Source organism: Rhinolophus sinicus, chromosome 13 (genome assembly GCF_057876585.1).
Source record: "Rhinolophus sinicus isolate RSI-liver-muscle chromosome 13, RSI-T2T, whole genome shotgun sequence".
Classification (NCBI taxonomy): domain Eukaryota; kingdom Metazoa; phylum Chordata; class Mammalia; order Chiroptera; family Rhinolophidae; genus Rhinolophus; species Rhinolophus sinicus.
Window position 1 is genome coordinate 24,839,339 of NC_142513.1, and position 20,289 is coordinate 24,859,627.

Sequence of the window (20,289 nt, forward strand, 5' to 3'; positions counted from 1 at the left end):
AAACCCTTAGTTACGCTGCAGGAGCTGGCTGTCAAGGCCATCCTGGATGATGAGTTCATGTACTCCTCATCTCAACATTGGCTGCATGTGAAAATCACTTGGGCAGTTTTGAAAAAGACTAGGTCTTAGGCCCACCCCAATCAATTGAATCTGAATCTCTGAGACTGTGGTTGTAACATCCCTATTTTAAAACCTTCTGTGGTAGGCAGATATCTAAGATTGCCCCCAATGATCCCCACCTCCTGGTATCAAGTCCTTGTATAATCTCCTGCCCTTGAATATAGCCTAAATCTAGTGACTTGCTTTTAACAAACTATAACCAAAGGCTGTCCCTTACATGATTAGGTTATAAAAGACTGTGACTTTCATCTTGCTGGTATTCTCTTTGATTCCCTTCTTGGCTTGCATGCTTTGATGAAGCAACCTTCCAGACTCGAGAGGCCCACTTGGCAAGGAACTTAGTGTGGCCTTCAGATAGCCAGCAAGGTACCGAGACCCTCAGTCTAACAATCCATGAGAAACTAAATCTTGCCAGCAACCACGTGAGTGCATTTAGAATCAGATCCTTCCCCAGCCAAACTTTCAGATGAGACCTCAGCCCTGCAGACACTTGACTACACTTGTGAGGGACCCTAAGCAGAAGACCCAGCTAAGCCACACCCAGATTTCTGACCCACAGAAACTTCAAGATATAAATGTGGTTGTTTTAAGCTGCTAAGTGTTAAGGTAATTTGTTATACAACAATATATGATTCATACAAGACCCCAGGTGATTGTAATATACAGCCAAGGTTGACAATTGCTGGTGTACATTAATTAATTTAATTAACTAAAACCTTATGAGCTCTGCTCAAGGGATCACTTAGACAGCACTTAGTATGCCTCATATAGATACTTCCTCTAAAAATAACCATTAAAATATTTCAGACATATGGAAAGGATGAAAGAAGGATCTTATTTGCCTACCACTAGGTTTAAAAATAAAAAATTATATATACACTAAAGTCCTCTAACTACTTCTCCCAATTTTATTACTTATATAACCCTCACATGTAATCACTCTCCTGCACTTTCAAATTCAGCAATATATTTTAAAATATATTGGCTTAAAGTTAAACACAGTCATTTCTTGTTTTTTAAAATCACTCATGTATCTGAAGTTATATCCCCTTTTGCATTACAGTGTAATATTTTTCTCATTTGCATCAAAGCTTTGTCCCTTTTAGTTATTTTATTAAAGAAACAACTTTGGCCTTGTTGATTCTTTCTGATATATCTTTCTTTTAATTCAGGTTTTCTTGGGACATAATTTACGTACTGTAAAGTTAACTATTTTAAGGTGTACAGTTCAATGAGTTATGACAAATATATACAATCAGATAACAATCACCACAATGGAGACATAGAATATTTCTGTCACCGCAAAAAGTTCCTTTGTGCCTCCTTTACAAGCAAAATCTCTCCTTATCTCCAGTCCTTGACAAGCAACGATCTGATTTCTGTTCCTCAAGTTTTGCCTTTTTCAGAATAGCATATAAATAGAATTATGCAGTATATAGTTTTTTGTGTCTGGCCTCTCTCACTTTACACAATGTCTTTGAGATTCATCCATGTATCAATAGTTTGTTCCTTTACTGCTGGGTAATATTCCATTGTATGAATGTACCATAGTTTGTTACAAGTGTCTAGAGACCAGTTCATGGACATTTTGGTTGTTGCCAGTTTGAGGCTATTATAAATAAAAGTGACTGTAAATATTCACATTCAGATCTTTGTATCATCATTTTCTACATAATTAATTTTTTATCATCATATTTCTTTCCTGATATTTGGGTGTGTATTAGTTATCTATTGCTGCGTCATAAAAAATACCCCAAATTTTTTTGCTGAGAAAACAAGCTTTTATTATCTCAGTTTCTGTGGATCAGGAGGGGCATACCCAGGGTGTTATAAAGGCCTGGTGATGTTCTGTTTCTTAAACTAGTAATAGTGATACACAGTAGTTAATTTTCTTTTTGTTATGATCAACTATACATATATGCTATATCTATACTATTCTATATACAACATATTTCCCAATAAGAATATAAACTTATAAACAATCAAAAATAAATAGGGAATTACCTAAAAATGATAAACTAAATGAAAAACAAAAGAAATGTTACATTAAATGGTGAAATACCAAAGTCTGTGTTACTGAAAATCAACAGCAACATTGTATGCCCCATCCCAACTACTTTTCAACATTATTTTGAAATTTCTACCTAACACAGTAAGTCAAGAAAATTAAACTTATGCATTTGGTACAACAAATACAAAATCACTTTAGTTTGCAGGTGATTTTATTATATATATAAAAAAAAAAAAAAAAAAAAAAAAAGCTCCCAATGAGTCTACCAAAAGTTACTTGAATTAATGAATAGTATATTGAGATGGCTGGAGTCATTTTAAATAAACAAATGTCAGTGGCATTTTCTACACTCTCAATATCCAGTTTGAAATAAAATTTAAAATTCTCACACTTACAGCTTCCGGGCAAGATGGCGGAGTAGGTAAACACTGTGCTTGCCTCCTCTCTTGACCACATCAAAATTACAACTAAACTACACAACAACCATCATTGAGAATCACCTGAAGTCTAGCTGAAAAGAAGTCCTGTAACTAAGGACATACAGGAGAAGCCACACTGATACTGGTAGGAAGGGTGGAGACTCAGAACAGGCTGGTCTCACACCCACATGTGGCAGTTAAAAATCAGGCGGGATATCTCAACTGCAGAGGTACCCCCTGAGGAGAAAGGGGTCTCAGCCCCACACCAGGCTCCCAGCCCAGGGTTCCAGTGCCAGGGAGCAAAGTCCCCACAACTTCTGGCTGTGAAGTAGAGAGTGCAGCTGAGTGAGATGGAGGGCTGCTGGAGTCCCAGGCATTCCTCTTAAAGGGCCCACATAGGACTTAACTTGATTACAAATTCACTCACTTCGAGCTCCAGTGCTGAGGCAGCAGCTCAAAAGGCACTAGGGACAAACTAGGAGGAACTGATTTTCTGGCTTCAGAACAAGGACTGAAGTGCTCCCAGACAGAAGTTCTGGCAGAAGGCATTATTCCTTTGTTGAGCCCTCCTCCCCACAGCCAGCATGATGACAAAGGTGGCCTCCATATCTGAGTCTCCATTAGTCTGGCCAACACCATTTGCCCTACTGTAGTTATCCTGACACCCTGCCCCACACAACTTACGAGCCCACCCAAACTGCTTCCAGTGGCTATTCCATACAAATGGCCTATCTTGGCTCATGCTGTGGACTTTCCTAAAATCGCTCAAAGGTTCACAAACACCAGACCAGCAGTATCTGGCCGCAGCATGTCCTGTACCTCTTGCTAAGCAGCCCCAAGCCTGGCACTAGCAGTAGCTGGCCTCAGTTCCCAGCTTAACCTCTCCCAGGCACCTTCAAGCCCAGAAGAAGTGGTAACCATCTGCAGGCCACTTTGTAGTGCATACCAAGTGGCCCTGGGCAGGGCAGAGGCAGCAGCTGACCATGGCCTGCAACAGAGCCCCTCCCAAGAGGCCCCAGAACCAACACACCTGGTGTCCAGCTTCAGACCACATCAGAGCACCACCCAACCAGCTCCACAAATGACAGACCCAAAGGGCAGACTGGGCAGGAACCAAAGCCCTGCTAAAGCTAATCGCGCTCTGTAGGGGGAGCCCCTGCACAATAGCGCCTTCACTAAAATCAAGGCCAGTCCTCACAACCAATCAGCCTGAGGGTCCATTGTCCCATTAGGTGCAAACAGCAACCAAGGCTCAATTACAACAGGAGCACACACACAACCCACACAAGGGACACACCTGCAGCACCTGGCTCAGGTGACCAGAGAGATTGTGCCATTGTGTCCCACATGGCACTCACTACATAAGGCCACTCAGCTAAGACTGGGAGACATAGCAGCTCTACCGAACAAATAGAAACAAAAACAGAAATGCAGCCAAAATGGGGAGACAAAGAAACATGTCCCAAATGAAAGATCAGAACAAAACTCCAGAAAAAGAACTAAACAAAATGGAAACAAGAAATCTACCAGATGCAGAGTCCAAAACATTGCATCCAATCCAATCATCTCAGTGAGAACTTCAACAAAGAGACAGAAAACATAAAAAAGAAACAGTCAGAAATGAAGAATACAATAACTGAAATAAAGAACACGTTAGAGGGAATCAACAGCAGATTAGATGAAGCAGAGGATCAAATCAGAGATTCAGAAGATAAGCTAGCAGAAAACACCCACTCAGAATAGCAAACATTAAAAATAAATAAATAAATAAAAATGAGGATAGCTCAAAAGGCCTCTGGGACAACATCAAGCATACCAACATTTGCATCATGGGGGTACCAGAAGAAGAAGGAGAGTAAGAAATTGAAAAATTATTTGAAGAAATAATAACAGAAAACTTCCCTAACATGGTGAAGGAAATAGCCATACAAGCCCAGGAAGCACATAGAGTCCCAATCAAGATGAACCTAAACAGGCCCACACCAAGATATGTCATAGTTAAAATGACAAAGGTTAAAGACAAAGAGAGAATCTCAAAAGCATCAAGAGAAAAGCAGTTAGTTACCTACAAGGGAGCTCCTATAAGACTGTCAGCTGATTTCTCAACAAAAAATTTGCAGGCCGGAAGGAATCGGCATGAAACATTCAAAGTAATGAAAAGCAAGGACCTACAACCAAGATTTCTCTATCCAACAAAACTATCATGTAGAATCAAAGGGCAGATAAAGGGCTTCCCAGACAAGAGAATGTTAAAGGAGTTCATCACCATGAAACCACTATTACAAAAAATGTTAAAGGGACTTCTTTAAGAAGAAAAGGGGGGGGGATCAAAATTATGAGTAATAGAGTGACAATAGCAACATATCTATCAACAATTACTTTGAATATAAGTGAGTTAAATGTTCTAATCAAAAGATGGGAGGACTGAATGGATAAGAAAACAAAATCCTTACACATGCAGCCTACAAGAGAATCACTTCAGATTGAAAGACACAGACAGAAAGTAAAGAGATGGAAAAATATTTTTGTTTTGAGAATATCATATAACATAAGGAACCAGTCACAAAATAACCAGACTTCAATATATATAAAACTCAGAAACAACATGTGAAAGGAATCACGTGACTATCTAACAATTATTATCTTTAGGATGGGAAGGTGATAGGTAAATCTTTAAATGCTCTTCTGTACTTTTTCACATTTTCTACAATGAGTGTGTGGTACTTTTAAAATCAGGAATGTGATTAATGTCTTTTAAAGAAGAAAATAGGTACATCTGATTCTGAGAAGGAAAATCTCTAACCCAGTATTTGAATGTCTCCATGCATTTGTATTTTCTCCACATATAATTGTGTCATTCTGTCCTTACACTAGGTACTGATGGGCATGCCATATGGAAGTATACCCAGGAAGACAGTGCCTCGGGCTGAGGAAGAAAAAGCCATGGATTTTTCTGTCCTCTGGGATTTTGAGGTACCGTTGCCAACATGCCAATGCACTTCTATTTTGTGATTGTGAGTGCTAACGATTGCATGGATATGTGTGAAATGTTGCATTTAACTATTGAAAGACCAGTGCTTTAAATGAATAGAATCCCAACACTATGCAAAATGAGCCAACCAACTATGTCCTCCTAGGTCCCCTTCATAGGTTCCTCTCTCCAGGCACACATCCTGATGGATGTGAGTCCCCATGAAGATACTGCTCCCCTCATTCTGCCAGATCAATGTAAGCTGATCTTACAATATGAGTTTCTCCCCGTACCCACATAAAGACCTCAAGTATATTACTTACTCCAGCCTTCCCCCAAATGTCACATGGCATCTTCAAGTGAATGTCTTACTGCTTGCTCCTCAAATTCCAACATCTGTCCAACCAAAACCAAACCCACATATTTATCCCATCGCCTTTATTGGAATCACCATTCATCCAATCATCCAAGTCTGAAACCTGGAAGTCGTCCTATGTTTCCTCTTCCCCACCACCACCCCCCACATCCAATCAGTCACTAAGTCTGAGCCTGCCTACTAAACATTTCTTGAATTGGTCCCCTTTTCTCCATCCCTCTTACCTCTCCTTTTAACATGCCCCCACTGTACCAGGACCGTTGTCAGAATTGACTACCTCTGCTCTCTTCCTTGGCTTTTCTCCTACAATCTCCATTCCCTCTGCTACCTGACTGATCTTTCTAAAATGCAAACCTGACCTTGTCATCCCTACTTCTGATGTTCACTTATTCCCATTCTCAAATGGAATAAAATCCAGTGTTCTGAATTGGGTATACAAAAGACCTGTCCATGACCTGGCTGTTCCTGACCTCTCCAGTCCCTTGTCTACCTAAGACCCCCCTAAGACCCCAATATTACCAAGTGTGGAAGAAGTCCATGAATGCATCACACACTTTTAGAGCCTCCCTGCCTTTGCTCAGAATCCTGTGACTGGAATGCCCTTCCCTCCTTTTGGAATCCCCACACCCCCATACCTCTGTGGGGCTTGGTCTGCAGGCTCTACGGAGTTTCTGAGTCTGGGAGTCCTGGCTGTGATGCTTCAAACAACAGGTCGTTGCTGCTGCCATCCTTCTCTCTCAGGGTCAGATTCAAGACCCCTCAGAAATGTGTGAAAGTGAGTTGGAGTATTTTCCCAAGTCATTTGGAACAGGTTCCAAATAATGACTATACTACTAAGGATGATATAGTACTATTACAATATATCCCTGCTAAAGATGATATACTACTGCTACTATTCTATGTACTACTGCTAAGGATTTCCTTTGTTCTTTATTTCACCCAAGGACCCCTGTTGAAACATTCTATCTACCCAAAACAAACTGGATTTATTCAACAATAATCCCGTTTTATGTTCAGCAGAGACATAAAAGAAATACTAAAATTCTAAGTTAATACTAAAGCTAAATAATTACACCTAAAAAATGTACTAACTATACCTAAAGCCAATTATACCTAAAAACTAAAACCAAAACAAAACTTGAATTTCAGGTTAGACTGTGAGACTTATCAGATATAGTTTTCTTTAGAAGTTTTGAAATACTGAGCAAGTTCCCAGACTCCCATCTACTTCCGGAGTGCTAAATTTAAGACCCTGGGAATGGGGAGGGCGGTTAAGAAATTGGAGTTATTTGCGCATGTTCGTTCACACACACACACACACACACCCTTATCCTTAATTTTATCCTGAATGTTAACAACATTCTCCTCTCCACCCTGTATCTCTATGCACTCTGTATAATGGAGAAATAAAGAGAATGAAGAAAGGAAAGAAAGGGAGACGTGGAGACATGGATAGACTCAGGAGCAACTGGGGGAAGTGCAGGAAGTGAAGGGAAGTACAAGGACATCCAGAACTCTTCCTTCATCCCCTCAGACTCCCACGAAATCCCTGAGAAAGACATGCCTGGTAGAATGGAAGTGTCTGATGACTGCACTGAGCTTACAAACCCAGAGCATTTGGATTTGCTGTCCCACAGGGCTACATGAAATATTCTGCTCTCTTCTACGGCTACTACAACGACCAGAGGACCATCGGGTGGCTGAGGTACAGACTGCCCATGGCTTACTTTATGGTGGGGATCAGCGTGTTCGGCTACAGCCTGATGATTGTCATCAGATCGTAAGTATGACCATGTGATTTGCACACTTTTAATTTTCTTCACACAAACAGCCCACTCCCATAGCCACCCTGTGCCTACTTATCTTCTTGTGGGGGATTTAGAGAGAGGGAAAAAAAAGAGAAAAAGCAGATTGTCATATGACTATAAAAAACAAACATGGTGATGTGGGAAGTTCTGTGAAATGGGACAGAAACTCCTTTCCATGATACTGAGAACAGCCACCCATACTGAAAGTCTGGGGCACAGCATTTCAGATAAAGAAGGAGAATGTGCAAAGGCTCTGAGGCAGCAAATATGCTAGTGAGTTCCAGAAACTGTCAAAAGGCCAGTGTGGTTTGAGGGGAAGCCTGGTACCTGGTAAGGTAAGGCTGGGGAAGTTTGCAAGACCTGTTTTTGCTTACTCCAAAGCTCAGCTTTCTCAGAAAAACTCTTCTGTTCCTCTATAACTCTAGCTTGCATGTGAGAACCTACCCCAGTACTTGCAAAAATATAAACAATAAGCCTAAATGAATGTATGTGATTAATCATGGTGTCCTCTCTGGCCCCAATTCTACCTGTCTCTGCAGTCAGAAGTGGACTTGGTTCTTAATTGTGTCTTAATTATGTCTGTGGTGCTTAATTCATATTCTCTAAAGAGAAATTTGGTCCAACCCATGACTCACTTTCTTCTAAGTCAGGGGACCCCAGTCAGCAAAGGCTGGCACAGGATGGGTGGCACAGTCTCCTGCACACACCCGACTACCAGAGCCCACCACCCTTCAGCAGGGTCACAAGGGGTCACTTCTCTCAGAAGAGCAGGGGTAGCTGTGTCTGCAGAAGAGTAGAGAACTCTCGAAACCTGGTTAGAAGCCCTGAGAGGGTCATGTGTGGGTCCAGCTTGGCTTTCTATCACATCATCTCAGGGGGAAATGCTGCTGTTCACAAAAGCCTGCCTGGCATGCAATAGTGACCATGAGGTGACATGTGGCTGCCCAGCTCTACCAAATAAAAAGAAAAAAACAAGGAAATGGGCTTGGTTTTATTCTTAGCCTTCGTATTGTTACATTTTTCCCTACTATTATCCCAGGTACGTATAGGGATATGGAATGTTTCCTTGATGAACCAAAGAGCTAACTAAGCCTGCCAAGCCCCTGGAACAGCAAATCCCAAAAGCCAATAGATAAGATAGAGTTATAGAGGAACGCAAATCACCCCCTCACCCCTCCACCCCTCGCCATTGTGTCTGATAGAGCCCCTGCTTGTAATTCTGATTCCCACAGGGCTGAACTCCACAAAGCACAAAGAGAGGATGAGGATAGATAGGATGAAATGGGTGGGTAATAAGGCAAGTTCAAGGTACTTTCAACCAAGGTTGCTTAAGAAAAGAATATGCGTGTTACCTGGGTGCAGGAACAACTGCCTCAAGGCTTACTGGATTTTATATCAGAAAAAAAGATATTTTTTTCTATCCAAGAAAATAAGTAAATTAGAAAGGGATGCTCTTCTGTGAGAATAAAGAGTTCTAAAACATTTGCAGGCAAGTCAAGCCACAGGAAATCAGACATCAGGGTAGAAAACATGGTTAAGTGCCCCGTATCCTGCTGGCTTCTTCTTTTCCAACTGACATCATGTATGTTTGCAGGGGACTCTGAATTGGGGGGAAGGAGGCTTGTATCAAATCTGTCTTGACCCATGTCCCTGCATGGTTCATTCCCTTCATTGGATGTCTGCTACCTGTGCCCAAGATTGGCACAGGCTGAGGTTCCCTTGGGCTGACATAACAACAGAGATGTGCACCCTACAGGATGGCCAGCAACACCCAGGGCAGCACGAGCGATGGGGAGAGTGATAACTTCACATTCAGCTTCAAGATGTTCACCAGCTGGGACTACCTGATCGGGAATTCAGAGACAGCTGACAACAAATACGCCTCCATCACCACCAGCTTCAAGGTAGCCACCCAGGGTCGTTCCTACCTCATGGTGGAACTTTGGGTCCCTCTGGTCATTGGGAGACTTCTCCCAGCTGGGGCATGGGAAATAAGATTGCCAAGTAATCTGTGGCAAGAGCTTTACCTGAATCAGGAGCCCAGCTTTCAAGAATTCAAAAAAAAATGCTTGCAGCTGGTACCTACCATCTGTTTCTTAATATGGCAGAGAATCATGGATGCTGGGACCTGCTCCTGCCTATTTCCTTGTGGAAACGTTTTCTGTTGGAGGATATGAAAGGATGCATTTGGGGCAGCAGTTTGAAGCACCTAAGGAGATTTAAAAATCTTCTCGTTCCCACGCCTAAAGATTCTGGTGTAATTGCTGTGGGATGAGGTCCTGGCATCGGATTTTTTAAAAAGCTCCTCAAATGATTAGAACACCAAGAAAGAGTTGAGAGCCCTGGTTCAGGGGTGTGGGAATAAAGGAATCAATTAAGTATGCAACTCCACACTTAATTATCGCATTAATTTGTTCACAAAAGAGATGTGAGGTGACCTACACATCTCATTTTATAATCTATTAGGTTGGTGCAAAAGCAATTACGGTTTTTGCAATTATTTTTAACCTTTTAAACCTTAATTGCTTGTGCACCAACCTAATACAAACAAACTGGTGGGTAAGCACCTCAGTGAAGGCAGAAGCTGTGACACTGAAACACTGCACATCTTATTTTTTCCTCCATGACTGTAAAAACCGTTCAGAATTCTTGAGTTTAGTATTTCTCCGGTCTGATCTGTCAGACTTTCTCCCAGGACCTGGCAGAGGTCAGAGATACAACACAACTGTACTTGGTTGTGTCTTCTTTCTTCTCCTCTCTCCTGGCCCTTCCTGGGAAGAGAAGTGATCTCCTGCCCACTGACCAATGCCTACAGACAGCAGGTACACCCATAGGGACAGGGCGTGGGCTCAGCAACTCACCCACGTGGGTTCCATGAGCCCCAGAGTGCTGTCAGCTTGGCAGTGGGTGGAGCAGGGAGCTGACTCAGTTCTCCCCGTCTCCTCACAGCAATGGGGAGCCTCTGATGGAGCATCCAAGGGTAGGGTAAGAGTCAACAGGGGCTTTGACTCTTCCTCCAGGCCTATCAGAGAGAGACAAAAAGGTTAATATCTATGAAGCACTTTGAATACCTGGGAAGGAGAAGGCTTCTCCTCTGAGTCTATTAAAAACCAAGATAATACACTTACATAACAGGGCACATGTGAGAATTGTGTGTGTTGATATATATTAACTGCCTGATGAATTAATTAAACCTGAACCTGAACACAGTAACTGTTAACTGATTAGCAGTCTCCTTCTAAGTACTTTGGTTTCCAAGAGACCTCGCTTTCCACCCCAGTCTGCCACATACTAATTGTGTCTTCATAGAGTTACTGATGCAGGAGACATTTTATTAACAATAAAAAAATCTATTGTGTGGAGCCTCAAAGTAGAACATTAAGAAATGGAGGAAAGGGAGAAAGCCATTCTAGGCAGAACAATAGCTGAGGGCTTAGCAAAGAAGAATGGGAGACAGGTCAGCAAATAGGTAAATATGGCCAAAGTGTAGTGTACAGGAGGGAGGAATGGTGAGAGAGGCTGCAGAGTCAGATTGGGATTCAATTGGGAGTTTAAACATTAAAGTGCTTGAACTTTATTCTATAGACTTGGAAAGATTTTCAGCAGATCAATCGTGCATTTTAGAAAGAGAACTGTGATATATATGACAGACATTTCTCAAGAATGAACAAAGCAGGCCTTTCATTTCAAACAAAACAATTGATAGTATGTGTTGTCAACAATAAAATTCAAACTTTCTATGAAAAAAAAAATCTATTGTATTTTTATACAATAGCAGCAAACAATTTGAAAATAATTTTTAATTCCATTTACAATAAAATGACATAAATTACAAAAAAAGTTCCTAAGAGTAGATTTAACCAAAAAAAATGTGCAAGATTGCTACACCAAAAGTACAAAATATTGCGAAAAGAAATTAAGAAACTCTAAATAAATGGAGAGATACACTATGCTCATGGATTAGAACAGGAGTCACCAAACTATGGCCCAGGGTCCAAATCCAGCCTGCTGCCTATTTTTGTAAATAAGTTTTGTTGAAGCAAAGCTATACCCATTTATTTATATATTCTCTATGGTTACTTTCATGCTACAGTGGCATAGTTGAGTAGTTGTGAGAGAGACCACATGGTCTGCAAAGCCAAAAATATGTACCATCTGGCTTTTTCTGGAAAAGGTTTGGCCAGAACTTTTTTATAGAAAAGGCCAGCCACTGGATTAAAAGACCCAATAATGAGATTCAATGTTAATCCATTTGATCTATAGATTTAAAACAATCCTCATCAGTTACTGAAATTTCTCTGGTCCTTAGTGTGGGACATAGCCCCAGAGAGAAGTTTTCAGGCTCTTGGCCTCACGTGGAAAGGTGCTGACTGGGGTAGTAGATGGCCGTTGGCTGTGGCTAGTTGGCCGTCAGCTGTAGCCGGTTAGCCAATTGGCCACTGATATAACTGCCGCGGCTGCGCTGGGGAGGGGAGTCGGTCGGTTGGCAGAAAAGCAGACAGCAGGTCGCACGTCGTGTGAATCCAGCCTCCAGTGAAACTATAGTGGCATGACTCCCTTACTTATGGCTCCGTGGGTGTTCCTTTTTGGCCTAGCCACATCCTGCGTTCTTATGTGGGGAGCAGGAGCTGAGACCCCGCAGGCCGCCCCACACGACACTTAGTATCTGTGATATGGGTAATAATAATAACTGCTTTATTGGTTTGTTGTGGGGATTAAGAGGGATACTGTATGGGAAGTGTTTAGCACCACATCTGGTACATAGTAAACATTCAATAAATCTAAACTTTTGTTATTTAATGTACCAAACAGTAACAAAATATGTTTTCATAAGGGAAAGAACTAATGCTCCATAGGACCACAGTACTTTATACCACCCCTCTGTATTATTTCATTTATGGAAATATAGAAAATAGTCATCTGAGGAACCCAGCAACCACAGTTCCTGTTGGGTCCTGGACTGACATTATTCACATCTCATTTTCACAAATGAAGGAATCAATAGTGGATGAACAAGAGAGTAGCAAAGAAGAAAATATTCACCTGACAAGATTTCTCCGCGTCCTGGCCAACTTCCTGATCATCTGCTGTCTGTGTGGCAGCGGGTATCTCATTTATTTTGTGGTGAAGCGATCCCAGGAATTCTCCAAAATGCAGAATGTCAGCTGGTACGAAAGGAATGAGGTAAGAAGGGCATTCTGCAGAAGTGAATACTGGGGGCAAATACTGAAATTACACTGGTCCCTGTGCCATTCAGCTGAATAATTGAAAGTCTGGATTATAGGACTTATTTTTAAAAATGAAATTCCATCCCCGGTAAAGTACTATGAACATCATGAACAAAGAGTCACGTGTTATTAGGCTTTTGCAGCTAGATAAAGGTGGATTTAATTAGCATGTCCATCAACTGGATAGCCAGTTGGATCACCAATTATTAACAATGTGATCTTTTCCTCACAGCTCTACAGTGTCATAGATCATAAGTCAAGTGTCTACTATTTCATGGCTGTGATTCTGAGCTCCCTTTTCTATTCCATTGGTCTATTTGTCTATTTCTGCACTAATGACACACTCATTAACTATGGCTTTATAGTATGTCTTGCTCTCTGGTGGAATGAGTTTTCTTATCGAGATCCACAATAAAACACATTAAGGTTTTATTATGATTATATTGAATCCATAAATTTCTTTTGGGAGTCTCACATCTGTTGTAGTTGGCAAAAATGGCAACAAATTCTTCCCATCCTTGTATGCACATTTCTTTGCAATGTGATATTTTAGCTGCTCACAGGAAGAGGTGGAATCTGTTTCCCCATCCCTTGAATCCAGCTGGGCTTGGTCATGCGACTTGCTTTAGCCAATGGGACAGTAGCAACCATAATACAAACAGACTTGAAAAGTGCTTGTATATTGGAACTTGGTCTCTTGGGAACCCTGAGACCTTCCCCATGTGAGCACTCCCTGACTAGCCTGCTGAATGATGAGAGACATGGCCCAGTTCCCTCATCACCCCAGGTGATAGCCAGTCAGCCCCCAGACATGTGAATGAAGTCGTCAACCAACAGCTCACCATAGATTCATGAATGAATACAGGTGAGACCAGCAGAAGAACCACCTCACTAAGCCGAGAAACAAATACTGACCCAGAGAATCACAAGCTAAATAAATAATAAGAAAAAAATCCATCTTCCGCCACAAAGAAAGAAAGGATAAAAAAGGAACTGGTAGGACAAATATAAAGCACAAAATCAGATAGATTTAAATCTGTATCAGTGATTACAATACGAGGTCTGACAATTAAGTTTGTAAATTTGTTGCACTGATGTTGCTAAACTTTTTTGATATCAGAGGGATTATAATTATGAATTTGTACCAACTGCACAAACAGTTAACCAAATTTACTATTTGGAAGTGCTGAAAAGCCTGCGTGAAAAACTTAGATGACCTGAACTTTTCACCAACAATTCATGGCTCTTGCATCACGACAGTGCACCAGCTCACATGGCACTATCTGTGAGGGAGTTTTTAGCCAGTAAACAAATAACTGTATTGGAACACTCTCCCTACTCACCTGATCTGCCCCCCAATGACTTCTTTCTTTACCCAAAGATAAAGGAAATATTGAAAGGAAGACATTTTGATGACATTCAGGACATTAAGTGTAATACAACGACAGCTCTGAAAGAGAGTTCTAAAATTGCTCTGAAGGGTGGGCTAGGCGCTGGCATTGGTGCATAGCTTCCCAACGGGAGTACTTCGAAGGTGACCTTAGTGATATTTAGCAATGAGGTATGTAGCACTTTTTCTAGGATGAGTTCACGAACTTAATTGTCCAACCTCGTAAATATAAATGGATTAAACCTACAGTTTAAAGTCAATAATACTCAGATTGAATTTTTTAAAAGATACATGGTATTTACAATTAATTCATCTAAAATATCAAGTCACTAAGCTATGAGGGGGTACAAAAGTTGCCCAAATGAATTCTGTCCTTAAGCGATTGCAGTTTTTTTAGGTAGGAAGCAGGCCTAACAAGAACAAACCAAAGCACAAACAGCAGTAGGCAGGAATAACGTGATCAAATACGATGTTTTGGGTTACAGATGTGTTGCAGGTGGAAACGTCCGTGTGAGCTGGAGAGACAGGGGGTATTTTGTGGCGAAGGCAGGAATTAGGCTGAGCATCAGGCAACCATGTGAAGAAGGGCAGTGATGGATGTGACAAAGGGATAGCTCTCCCAGTGGGAAGAACTGGTGTGAGCAGGTGTGCAGGAATGCAGGTGATGAGAAGCCAGGCCAAGTCAGTGTGAGAGAAAGAGGGGGTGTCAGGACCAGCCCAGAAGTGTTGATCAACCTGCAATTCGGTCAGCCGCTCAAGGATTTACCCTCCACGGGGTGAGCAGTTTCAGTTGCAGACAGAATGTTCAACTGTGGTCAGGTTCAGTTATAGTCAGGATTCTCCCGAAACTGGAGGCGAAATTGAGTGCTTACCTCTTACGAGGCTCTGAACTGGAGATCTGTGCTCACGATCTCTTCTGACTCTCACAACAAGGACTGTCCTCACTATTGGACACGTGAAGAAACACGAAGTCCTGAGAAGTTAGGTAGCTTTTCCTAAGCTCCACAGCCAGCAAGTGATAGAGCTGGGGCTCAAATCCAGAGAGCTGACTCCCAGTGCCATGCTCTCGACCACATCCCTCTACTGTTAGCTCCATTCTGCGATCTGAGCTTCCTCTCTTCTCTGTTCCTGAAATGAGGGCTGTCACGGTGACCCTTCCCTAGCTCACAACTTTACAGAACACAAAGCATTGTCCCATAGGTTAACTCGTTTACTTCTCAAAGAAAGTTTGCTGTTTTTATCAATACTAATAGCAACAATCATGAGAGCAACCAGTCACAGAGCAATTATGATGTGTGGGACATATGCTGACCGCACAGGGCATGTTGATGCCTTCTCCAGGGTCACACAGCAAGTTTTGGAGACGCAGGGCATCTCCAGAGGCAGAGGAGGGGTCAAAAAGCAGACAGGGATGTATGGCCCTGGGGGTGCAGAGATGGTGACCAACCAAGTGATATTGATGACACAAGTAACCCAGGCTTTCCTGACCTCTCAGGTAGAAATTGTGATGTCCCTGCTTGGGATGTTTTGTCCCCCTCTGTTTGAAACCATCGCTGCCCTGGAGAATTACCACCCGCGCATTGGACTGAAGTGGCAGCTGGGACGTATCTTTGCGCTCTTTCTGGGGAACCTCTACACATTTCTCTTGGCCCTGATGGATGATGTCCACCTCAAGGTAAAGACCAATCGCAAACATCCCCCAGTCCCTATTGCCCATCATATTTTAAATATGATAATCTCCTTATGCATAATTCATATTAGTTAAATAAATTTTGGAAAGTTCAAAAAGTAACATCAAGAAAAAATATCACCAGGATATGACCCAAAGACAACCACTGTTAACATTTTGCTGCAGTTCTTTGCCGTATTTTCCTTAGGTTGTCTTTTTTCACATCATATCCATGTCACTTGATACCCTTAATATTTTATCTACAGCCTTTCCCATATTGTTTCATAGCTGTCATAAATGTTTACCAGCTAAGTTAAGTGTCCACTGAGATGGTATGTCATAGTTGACTTAACCTTTCATCACTACCCCCCAGATGCTTACGGAGCACCCACTCTGTCAGGCCCTGGGGGTGCAGCCTAGAGCTAAACACGGTCCTGATCCAAGGGTGTTCACACGGGGCTGGGAGACAGACTCATTCATTACAGCACGCTGCAGGATATGTTTCAATGGGGGTAAGCCCAGGGCAGAATGGCAGTCCCCAGGAGGGTGTTCCAGAACCCCCTGGGGAATCTTAGTTGCAGAGGAAAAAGCAGAGGGAGAAGTTGGAGCAAACAGAGAACTGCAGGATGGCTGAACAACAGAGTGGAGGGGAAGAGGTGGAAAATGAAACTGGGGGAAGGGCCAGATGATGACGCTCCTCTTTCCCACCTCTCCCTCCTCATTACAGAGCTGTATGAACTTTTCCCTGATTAACAGGAAAGCTATTAGAAGGTTCTAAGCATGGAAGTGACTGGATCTGGCCCTTGCCCACCCCTCCAACTTCATCTCTGGCCTCCCTCCTACCCTAGTACACTGTTCTACCTGCTAAGCTTCACATTTCTTCCATGGGCAAAATTCTCTCTCCACCCTTCTCCCCATGTTTGACTAGTTGACTAATCCTCCCTGAGATTTTGGCTCAGATCTCTTTGCCTCCAGAAAGTTTTCTGTGGCCCCCCTATTGTCTGATGTGGATTTTCTCAATCCCCAGAGAAAATTTCCCATAGCCCTTATCACTCTGTTCTGTACTGTCTGTTCATGTCTGTCACTTACTAGACTATGAATTTTCTGAGGAATGCTCCATCTCTCTTGTTCACTCCTGTGTCACCATTGCCTTATACATCCAGAATAGCCCCTGGATAAATTATGCTCAAAAGAAGAATGAATGATTGGATAGATGGATGGATGATAACTTAGAGAAGACAACTTCATGGGAAAGACCCAAGAACTTCAGCCAACTGCCTCCCTCTTCCATTTAGATTTTTGGGGAGACTCTGTTGAAGGGTAGGGCAGAGTTTAGGTGGTAAGTTTGTGGCATGTGCTGGCTTTAATTGTTGTTCCTGTGGAAACGGTTGGACCATCCTTGGCTCCTTCCAATCCCACATCTCCATCTTGCGTTCCAGCTTTCGAATGAAGAGACAATAAAGAACATCACTCATTGGACTCTGTTTAACTATTACAACTCCTCGGGTTGGAATGAGAGCGTGCCCCGGCCACCCCTGCACCCTGCTGATGTGCCCCGGGGTTCTTGCTGGGAGACAGCCGTGGGCATTGTGAGTAGTTGTGCTCCCCTGAAAAGGTTATCCCTGTTCTCAGTTCTTGTTATTCCTTCCTTGATGTTTCCATTTTTAAGCCACCAAAATGTCCAGCCAGTATTTCTTAGGAAAGCTCTACCTTTACACTTTCCCATTTTTTTCCAGTGTCCCACATATTTCTCTGTATGCTCCATTTATGAACCTAATACCACTTGGATTTATTAGTTTTACTGCAGATTTTACAGAAAGCCTGGGGTTCCCCACCTGGAAGTCATGAATACATACTCCTAAAAATTGGATGCAGGATTTTGTTTATGTACATGCATGTGTGTATTTTTCTGTAAAGAGAATTCATGGTTTTCACTAGAGTCTCGAAAATTAACAACTACCATTTCCCCTTATCTACACTCACCACTGTTCCTGTACCTTGCACAGTGTGGACGTCAACGCCTTCATAGGCAGAAACTTGAAGTATTTATGAGTAACAAAGGGATCAGCTGCCCTCTTTTCCTCAACTCCACCTCTTTGCATGGGGTTTCTATTCATCACCCACCCCAGTGAGGGGCAGCGCGTATTACTTTTTCATGGGTCCCCTAAAGAATCCATGCCTGTAGAGCCTTAGACAACAGAGTTTTAGCCGAGTCTGATGAAGTAGGTGGAGGAGGGGAATTACATCACACACTCCATTGAACACTCTCTACACCACCTGCAAGTCCTATAGGAAGAAAATACCTGTTCTTTCCCATGGGGTCCTGGGGGCTTTTTCTCCCCACTTCCTTCAAGGTGAGCTCAGACTCACCATTTCTTGCCTCCTCCGGTCCAGATTCCCAAGACTCTTCAAACCCTCCTCATCTTCAACGTGCAGAGCCACTCAGCTTCCCCAGCTCCCACATTTCTCAACCCATCACAATGTGTAGCAGAGAAAGAATCTTCAAATCAATAAAGCCCACCTTTTTAGGACACAGAAGAGAGTTCATGACCTATGCGATTCCTTTGGAATATTCTGCTATAGAATTTCTCATTTCCTGCCTCACATCCGTGGGAGGCATCTCTCTTGCCCTCCTTCCTGAATGCCCATCACTGTTCCCATCACTGATGAAAGCTTCTTTCTTTCCGAGCTTGTTGGTAATGATGGGTTTGAGGCTTATGTCCTGCTTACCTGTGTCCTCCATCACTTCTACTCCAAGTCCCAGAGCGTCACCCTGAACAGAGCGGAGACCTGAGACATGTTGGGTTGTTTATTAAGTGGGGGCATTAACCTGAATTCTTATTGAGGAATAACCCTGAAAACTCATCAGCTCATCCAGCAAACATTTATTAATCATCATGGAGGGTATAAAAATGAATAAAGCAGACCCTGTGCCCCCTAGGAATTCCAAGTCTATTAGATATCTTAAAGGTTATGATGAGATCTGGTAGATCTTTTAATTTTTCAGAAAGAAAAAGTAATAAATTATACATACTCTACAAAGCAGAACAATCTTTATTCCTTTGTTTTGGATCTTCAGCTATGTGCCTCTAAAAAAAAAAAATCTGCTTTATTTTCTTTATGTACCAAGAAAAAAATCCAATTAGCAGGAGGTAAAGAACGCCAGCTGTGGTCCCCAGTGACATTGGTCACATTGCCTTAGCTGGGGCTGCAGGCACTTCAGAGCAGGTGGAAGAAACAATCTGAGTGAGGCTTCACATCCTGTATGTGTGCAAGAGTGCTGATAACTACCAAGAACTGCGTGTTGCCAGCATGGCAGGCAATTTGCATACATAATCACTAAGCTTCTTATTAACCCTGCAAGATTAATATTATCAACGTCAAAAGGTTCAGAGACTATTCCAAAGCAATACAATAAGTAACTTGTAGAGGTGAGACAAATATTAGGCATTTTCCAAAGCCTGGGGTCCTTGCTCTGCACCATCACCACACTGCCACCAGGAATCAGAGGGTCCCAGAGAACAATTCAGGTGGGTGGGGGAGGGTTTGCGTGGTTGCAGTTGGTTGGGACAAGTGAGCAAGGTCCAACCCTGACTACCCCCTTTTCTGTGTTCCTCCTTGCAGGAATTCATGAGGCTAACAGTGTCCGACATGCTGGTAACGTACATCACCATCCTGCTGGGGGACTTCCTACGGGCTTGTTTTGTCCGGTTCATGAACTACTGCTGGTGCTGGGACCTAGAAGCTGGATTTGTAGGTCACCATTTCACAGTTATTCTGCGGAAAGTTGTTTAAACCATCCTCCTTGATAGAGTCAGATGCATTCTTGTGCATTTCTTTCGGTGCTTAATGTTGTCTCTGCTCAGCATTAAGTATTTAATGTGTATTTACTTTAAGTGCCCTATCTGCCTTTTCCCAATACAATTAACAATGGGACCTGCTTATCTGGGAAGTGAAGGCGTTTGGCCTTAGGAAAGGTGGACCACACACTTCAGTGCTGAGCAGATGGCGGTTAGAGAAATGCCAAACCAGCATCAACTCTCTCACTAGGGAAGGCAAAAAACACTGGGCTTCGAAGCCCACACTGCAAGCTACAGGTACTGAGAGAAAGTGATAAGGGGAAATGGTAGCTCTTGGTGTTTGAGACTAATTAAACCCTGGAGGGGGCAGGGCAAATGTGGATGTGAATGTTTCAGAAAGTTCTGGAACACATCAAGAACACAATAACCACTGGTCCTGTCTTCTGGATTACACTTTGAGAAACCTCATTTGACTCATTCCCTTCACCTGGGATACT

General features: G+C 42.5%; 1 protein-coding gene across 1 annotated transcript in view; it reads left to right on the forward strand.

The window, feature by feature from the left end:
• TMC2 (transmembrane channel like 2) overlaps positions 1-20,289 on the forward strand; it is a 60,173-nt gene that overhangs the window by 22,650 nt on the left and 17,234 nt on the right. Inside the window, exons 8-14 of the mRNA XM_019733728.3 lie at positions 5,425-5,523; positions 7,535-7,677; positions 9,462-9,609; positions 12,701-12,889; positions 15,819-15,998; positions 17,432-17,581; positions 19,617-19,745. Coding sequence (XP_019589287.3) covers positions 5,425-5,523; positions 7,535-7,677; positions 9,462-9,609; positions 12,701-12,889; positions 15,819-15,998; positions 17,432-17,581; positions 19,617-19,745 — 1,038 coding nt within the window. The remainder of the gene's footprint in view (positions 1-5,424; positions 5,524-7,534; positions 7,678-9,461; positions 9,610-12,700; positions 12,890-15,818; positions 15,999-17,431; positions 17,582-19,616; positions 19,746-20,289) is intronic.